The sequence below is a fragment of the Brienomyrus brachyistius genome, chromosome 12 (assembly GCF_023856365.1).
Source record: "Brienomyrus brachyistius isolate T26 chromosome 12, BBRACH_0.4, whole genome shotgun sequence".
Taxonomy (NCBI): domain Eukaryota; kingdom Metazoa; phylum Chordata; class Actinopteri; order Osteoglossiformes; family Mormyridae; genus Brienomyrus; species Brienomyrus brachyistius.
In genome coordinates this window covers 3,900,380-3,908,523 of record NC_064544.1, presented here as the reverse complement: position 1 = coordinate 3,908,523, position 8,144 = coordinate 3,900,380, and the positions used below count along the sequence as shown (strand labels likewise).

General features: G+C 44.4%; 1 protein-coding gene across 1 annotated transcript; it reads right to left on the bottom strand.

Moving 5' to 3' along the window:
* Positions 1-3,976: 3,976 nt before the first annotated feature.
* Positions 3,977-7,259, bottom strand: zgc:195282 (uncharacterized protein LOC100192223 homolog). Its single transcript, XM_048971727.1, has 4 exons — positions 7,034-7,259; positions 5,591-5,685; positions 5,155-5,209; positions 3,977-4,603 (listed from the first exon to the last, which is right to left on the bottom strand). Exons 1-4 carry the CDS (start codon positions 7,074-7,076, stop codon positions 4,557-4,559), a joined length of 240 nt encoding a protein of 79 aa, XP_048827684.1. The 5' UTR covers positions 7,077-7,259; the 3' UTR covers positions 3,977-4,556.
* Between the last annotated feature and the right edge of the window lie 885 nt (positions 7,260-8,144).

Here is an 8,144-nt window from a genome sequence, read left to right as displayed (position 1 = left end):
CTTTTGCATTTTGACTGATTTTGCATCGCGAAAGTAGAGTTTAACTACACAATCCTAAATACAGGCCTAAAACATTAAGCGCCATACTGTCTGATAAAAACACAATTCACTATAATCTTATACGGTTTTGTATTTTTGCTATTCTTTTCATTCAGCCTTATTCTTTAGTGGTTACTGGTTTTTCTCACAAGGATCACAACGTAGAAAGTGTATCCCAGTCCTTCAAGATTATTTTATCATGACTGCACACTAAATAATATTCTGCCAAATACACTTTCATAAACATTACCATTCATTCAGCAACGCAAATTTTTTTATAATAACAAATACTTATCGACGGATTTATAGTCTGATAGCCTTCGCACTAGCACTTGGCTATATTTTCTAAGAAATAGTATTAGGGAAAGTAGAAATCCTCGCTGAACATTCTTTGTGCAAAGTAAGAGAACTAAAGAGTTACCTCTTCGCAGTCATCATTCCCACCAAATGGGCCGGGCGCTTTCCCTCTTTTTGATTATGCTCTGCTGACACCTAGTGTTGATATTCAGAAATGTAAAAATCGATTTTGTACATTTACTTAGCAGGCGCCTTTATCCAAAGTGACGTACGACTGAGAAAGCAGAGTCAGCCAGTCCCAGGAGCAATTGGGGTTAAGGGCCTCGTTCAGATACCCAACGACGAAATCATTCTTCCGTCCGCGCGACCTTCCGGTCACAGCTAGACTACAGTCCTGCCACTCGACGCACTTTGAATATCCAAAGCTTCCATAGAATACCAACAGTTAAGGTGTATTGTTTGTTGTACGAACAATTAAACAATTAGGTTGCAACAATTTTCATTATAAAAGAAGTAAAGTTATGACGCAACGTTGCATCAAGAAAAGGTTACAAATATAGTTTGATGGTTACTTTCAGTTAAAAACATAGATAAATACACCTGAGTAGCATGCAATCAGTCCGAGGCGTACGGATATCTTTACATCTCCCATCCAGATGTAATGCGGCAACATCTGGATACACCGGCAATGAGATAACAGAGCTTTGGCTCCATCTGCTGGACAAATTAAATCAACGCTGAAAATGCTGTAGGGATAACGTTACCATGCATACAAGGAAACGGATGCAGCGAATCTTATACAAATATCAGTGTGTACTAATTTTTGGTCAAAAGCAATATAAGATACACAATCACACTGTTGATTACAGCTACAGATAAAGTCGGAGGGACCTTGTACCAGTTGTTGTCCCCCCCCCCAATTTAAATAACAAAAGTTAAAGGAAAAAGTTTTTAAAAAACACAAATGAATAAATAACATTCCGGTTGGAATGATTTTGCTATTTATTCTCAGTATGCTACCATCTGCTGGCTGGGTACTCGCGGTATGGATCTGCATCAGCGGCCGGTAAGTCCATGCACCCTCAGCTGTCGTAAATTTAAACGACTAAATCACTGTTATGCACTTCACTACCCCCCCCCCCCCCCCCGCCTTTTTATCTTGAACATGAAGAAAAATCATTTATGGCGGTGGACAAAGCATCCGCCGCCACATCTGCTTGGAAGATCGGCCGCTCCTCCGTTCATCCCCGAAAAGTGCCTCAAGTGTTAATGTTTTCCATGTGCGCGCGAACGACCCGATTAACGCGAATAATACTCAACGTCCCATACGGAAATTAAAATAAATGCAAATTAACATCTGACAACCCAGCCCCGAGTGTTTAACACTGTTACAGAATCAAACCGCGTGTTACAAAGGCGTCGTCCTTTGAAACGTGGTTAGAGGAGCAGCGTAATTTCAGAGAAGTTCATATAAAAATATATATATATATATAAAAACACAGTGTGTTTTTCAGCTAGCGTGATGATGGTATTTCTTTGGGTATAAAAGGTTAAGACAGGGCGAGTAACATGCGGGGAATTATATTAAACCTCATTATGCGTCGATTAGTGTGCTGACGTGTTTGAGTGGCTCGGGCAGTGGGAGTCGGGGGGGGGGGGGGGGTCGGTGGTTTATCCAGAGGATAAACACGTGGGTGCTGGCGAGGGCAAAGCAGAATGACACCTATTCTTTAATTTAACTCCCCCCCCCCTCCCCCCCATTCCCCACCGACCATTTTCGCAAAGGAACGCTTAAATGATGTGTCACAAAACAGAAGGGCTGAATTAAGAAACTAGCAGTCCACTCTCTCAGGATCCACATTCTGGGGGGTTGGGGGTAACTATTCCATATATGGTTACCATGTGGCTTCCAGAGCCGGCAGAGAGACGGCGCCCCACCCTCTCTCCACCCGTGGCCACTTCACTTGCTCCAGCGGAGTGTTTTATCATGCTAATGTGTGCAGGCGGGGCTGTGCAGTGCGGGGGTGTGCAGTGCGGGGGTGTGCAGTGCGCGTGTTCGGCTGTACGCACCAAGATCAGAAACCCCTGATCAAAGACAGGATTTTTGAACCCCCCGTCTCAGATTCTACACCCCCACCCCGTCTTCGCCCTACTCAACTTAGCCCATATCTTCATTGAAGATTTCATTACATATTCAGGCTGAAGGACGCCCCCTCCCCCAAAACAAAAGGTCATGGTTACCTTTCTCTGGTGTGCATGCAGAGGATAGCCCTTTACACACAAGTGTCATTATACAGTGTTGAAACCACATCAACACCTGTGGCTGACATTTTGTCCTCCCGTATTTTAATTACAATGTAATTACGGTAGGTGTGATTACCACAAGCGACACTGTGGCCTGGCACCTATAGAGTTATAGGTTTTCTCTGTGAAATGCGCCCATCGGACTGACAGACTTCAAAGAGGAGGAAGACTGGAATTTTTGAAGTTCCCCTGGCGCACGATTGAGGATTTGACAGTGTGTGTCCTGTGATGGACTATCACTCCGTCCAGGATGTACCCTGTTTTGTGCTCTGTGATGCTTTGGGATTGTATGATCTCCAGAGTCACATGATGTAGTGTGCAATGTTAATGCTGACATTGCAGTATTCATATGCACATGCAAGTGTAGCATTGCAAGGACAGTAATAGTCAGCTGGGTCAATACCATGGATGTAAATTATGGGGGAATGGGGGGGGGGGTTAACCCCACCAATAACTAAAACCAGTTAAATGGGTGGAAACCTCAACTTAAATGGGTGGTGCCCCCCGCCCCCCAATGCTCGACCCAAAATTATACCCATGCTTGAGGCCTTCAATAAGTTTCACCAAGAATGCAGAGACCGCACTTGTGGTCTTGGTAACAGCGGTCTTGCTGACTTGCCTCCGAAGAACGAACTTTGGACGCGATGAATCATGGGATTGTTCTGGTTTGCACCTTTGATATTTGGGACAGAGCAAAAACGACATCTGGGGATTTGTACCTTGCTCTGTACTTCTGTGCTTAGTATTGGAACTGGTCTTCGGCAGTGGAAGATGATGTGACACGGGTACGAGAAGTACGGTCAAGCAGGCGAACTGAGAAACATCCCACGAGTTTTACTTGGCTGGACGTTATTTCGGGTCTTTTTTTGTTTTACAATATGTCACAATGTTTAACACGGAAAAAATGTCAAATATCGTGATTTTATTCCATTATTGTGGAGCCTGGAGTCTGGAACCTCGAACTTGGAGCCCGTCTCCGTCTCAGAAGGTGCCTGTTGAGGCAGCTGGTGCCTTGGCTGGAATGCAGGGCCCACGTCTACATTAAACCCGAGGAAATAGCAATTATAGCAAATTACTTATTTAATATTATTTAAAAAATTTTATTACTGGGTTTTTATTACGTTCAAAATGAATGATAGCAGTAGATTAGGACAAAGTCTAAAAATAAATCATACAAGGAAAGTGCCCTTTCTAGGAAATTAAAATGAACATTTTTAAAATATTAAATCAGATTAATTTTAATTAGTGCCCTTTTCCCATAATCAACATATTTTGTTTTCATTCATTTGCAGAAAAAGAGGCTTTTGAGTAAATAATTTTGGAGAATCACACTGAATATTGAAAAAGGCTAAGCTTTATTATAAATGGTCACTATGTAACTCACACATTTTTTTAAACAGTTTATGCGATAACAGACATTAATATTATATGATGCTATGCAGATATGAGCATTACTTTGCGTGATATATATATATATATATATATATGATGCAATAGAAAAGCACATCAAATAAATATTGTCAAAACTGTTTAACTGTTAACAGCATTTAAATCTCAGTGCCAACTGGCTTCTATAGATATAAAAACATTTATGCTGTATTTACAGTAATTTAAAAAAGACTGTAGAAAATATGCTTGTAATAATTGGCCAATTGGAATGTGAATTCCCACCTTTACTGGTGTCAGGTTTGGATATTTAATGAATGAAGGCATTTCCGGAATGATCCGGCCCTGGAGGCCTTCGTTTCTGACGTTCCATGCTGGACACTCCTATCACGATATGGTGCCTTAAGCACCCCCTCCCCAGCACTTCACTTTACCCCACTGGAGTCAGAGCCCCCTGCTGGTGAGTGCCGGCAGCACGTCTAGCCCTGCGAAGGTCCTCACTCGGCGAGCTGAAGACAGGGTTTCCTCCCCTACGACCCTGTGGGGCTGCAGAAGTGTGACACGGGTCTCCTGGCGCCTGGAAGGCAGAGAATCACGACATAAGGTCTCGAGTTTGAGACTGACGGACCGTTCAGAGAAAGCAGGCCAATGGCTGTTCTATAAAGCAACGGTCGTCAGATCTGAACTAAAAAATTCCACATTTATTTTAATCTCCCCAATACTGGAAGCAGGTATTTCACTGCGTGTATAGTTCAGCCCAGCTCTAAGGGTTGATGTTTGGATGGATACTTGGAGGAAACCATGCAGAAGGAACACAGCTGTGGATTTCTGCTGTAGATCATGGTAACTGGAAGAAACAGTAAGATGTAGAGTGATTTATATCTGTACGCTCTACGACAAGAGCCTTGTGGAGCAGATCAATACTATGAAGATCTGTGAGATCCTGAGAAAGTGTGTGTGTGTGTGTGTGTGTGTGGGGGGGGTTCTGTGTCCATGGTAACAGTTAGGCCTGCTCTTCCCTGGCTATCCTTGCCCCCCTGACCTGCCTCCTCTTTCGGGGGGTCCCTGCCCTATCTATCCTGTGTGAGTGGTCACCCCCCCTCCCCCCCCCCCCGCCACATGGCTTACCTCTGGGCCCAAACTGCTTCATGTAGCAGTAGGTGCAGTAGGGCTTCTCGTCGTGCTGGAAAGGACGGGAAACAGCAGGTAAGTGTCAGGGTTTGGGACGCAGGCCTCCATGTCCTGGTGTGACACCGGCGACTTTTGAGGGACACTTAAGTGTGTGACTGTGTGTCTGAGCAGTGGTGGTGGGCTTTCGGGGTGGGGGGCATCAGCCTCCACCCAGAGCTGCTCCACAGCTGTTTATGAAAGTCTTTTTTTTTTTTTTACATTTTTAAATTAAACCACGGTGACGACGTAGCTTCTAATCACCAAAGCGGAGGGTTACAACAAGAGCAGGTGACCAAGAAGTAAATGCTGAAATGCCGCGGCTTTCGCGATGTGACCGTGACCGTGATAGCGTGGGGGGGGACCCGGGGTCCTGCGGCGCCCTCTGCCTCCGTACCTCTGCGTGCTGGCCCGGGGTCAGCTGCCGTTTACACTCCTGACACTTCAGGCAGAGTGGGTGGTAATCCCGGCCCAGGGAACGTTTCTTTTCACCTGTCGGAGGGGGGCTTGCCTCGTTATGACATCATCACATGAATTCAAGGCCTTTTGCACTGAGATTTATAAATAAAACTGACACCATTTTGTTATAGAAATACGTAGTAAGATGTATGTAAAATTTTAGATATGCAGATCTAAATAACAAGAAGAGGACAGAATATTGATTCTTCTCTAATCAATCCCTTTGTTCAGTCAATCTTACTATGTTTTCTTAAAGCAATTATTACTCCTTATGAAGTTTACCATTTATTTCACAGTATTGTGCTAATTTTTTTTCTGCCGTAGTCTAGCCTGGCCTGGCAGCACTGTGGCGGGCGGTTCAGACACCCCGCATAACCCCCCCCTTTCCTGCCTAAGCAACACGGGTTGCTCCATTTGAATTAACCCACTTCCTGTTTTGCTGCACATCCTCCTAGATTTCATCAACGGTCAAAAGCAGCCTGACGTGTCTCTCTCTGCCCTCTCGCAGGATTGCAAAAAGTGCTAGATAGCATTCTGGGACCCCGGGACAGAAGCGAAACCCCTGCCAGTCCTCGCGTAACATTCCAGTGTGTAAAACACACACTCCTCATCAGTCACAACATATGGGTTACTCAGATCCTCCGCAGTCCTCCGTACACACATACCCACACAGCAAAGCATGTAACCAAAGCCAGCAATAATTTTCTATTTCTTGGAAACATTAATAACTAATTATGCTAAAAGCTGAAAAGTTCCTCAAGCACATACTAGTAATTTAATGAAAATGAGCAGCGTGACCTAAAATTGAGCAGCTGGTAAACTTAAGCTACTGCCTTATTTACTGTTTTATATTTAACAAATACAGTTTGTCCAAGGTTAAAACCTTCAGGTGATACCCAAGGTGTCAACACAACACAATTGTTTGAAAATACAGTGGTAAGTAGTCAAGGCAATCCTGGTAGTTTACTTTAAGTCCTGAATGATAACATTTTGGCCTTTTTATATCATCCATCCATCCATCCATCCATCCATCCATCCATCTTCTGTAACCGCTGGTCCTATTCCGGCTTGCAGGGGGTCCGGAGCCTATGGCCTTTTATATTCCTTTAGTTATTATATAAGATTCTTGTTTTTGCTACATTTCCTGTTGTCCGTTGCTCTACCTTTCATGCATTTTCTGTTCTGAGAAGCTGCAAAAATCTAAACAGATTTAATAATCTGAAAACTCACATCAACTTTAACTAAACATAAGAAGCCTTATAATCGGAGCAGAATCGCATCATGAAAGGCCGGATGTCTGGGAAGTAGAAACGAAAGCTATTCTGCTCTTAGTTCTGCGTCAACGTGACAGGCATAAAGTGCATATGCACCGTAAACTCACCGAAGTAGACGGGCTTTCCACAAATCGGACAGTATCCCACCATGGCCCCCGCCGACGTCAAGTCTCGTTCTCTCCCAGATTAAACGCTGCTGCGCGTCTCGGAGATAATCAGGGACAAATTCCACATCAGTGTAGCTGCTGCAAGCGCCGTCGAGTGACGCCAGGATGTGGTACCAGGCATAAGATGAAAAAAGAGAAAAGAAGAGCAGGGGAAAATCTGTCATTTCAGACGACCGCAGCTTGCAGCTTTTTTTCGGTGTTCAGAAGACAAAATGGTGCCCCTGAATTTGCTGCTCCGGAAAATGTCAGGCAGGTTTCAGATTTAGCGTCTTTTATTGACAAGATGCCATTTCGCTGAACGATTTGACAGCCAAATGCTGCAGATATGGAAACGTTTGACAAAATGAACCGCTGACCCAAACCTGGGTTGATTCATGTTTAGCAGTCAGCGGGTTCTTCAAAACTTCAGTCAAGTGCTGAATCACGAGAAGCTTTAAAATTAAGTAAATGAAGTGAAATAATGTTTCTGCGTATCTTGTCTTGCTCTCGTTTGAAACATACACACACACACACACACACACACACAGTGGTGAGAGTGAAGCTTGGGGTTTGAGTACAGGGTCAGGCCATTTATCCGGTACCCCCGCAACATTTTGGGGGGTTAAGGGCCTTGCTGAGGAGCCCAGTGAACATGTGACTATTCGGTCAAAGATGGGATTGGAACTGGTGACCTTCTGATGGCAGAAGTCAGACACCATCGCCCCAGTTTGAAAGTAAACACACCATTTTAGTCATGCAAAAAATGCTAAACTTGGCATTTCAGAATCTGAGGGAAATTTTAACCGGTAGGAGGTGTAGTTTACAACCGCTGGAAGGCTGTTCCGCCATGCAGAAGCTAAGGCTTATGGGAGATGGGAGACCCCCAGCCGGCAAAGACCCCAACCCCGTCTCTCCCTCGGCTCGAAGCTGCTATGGGCGCCCTGCCGACCTCAGCGGAGTGACCAACCTGCCTGGAAGCCTTTTAATGAGTAAATTCAAAAGATCTCAATCAGCCGTGGATTTGCAGCTGAGATAATGAGACGAGTTACATTGTGGGAATGTACCAGGTGGA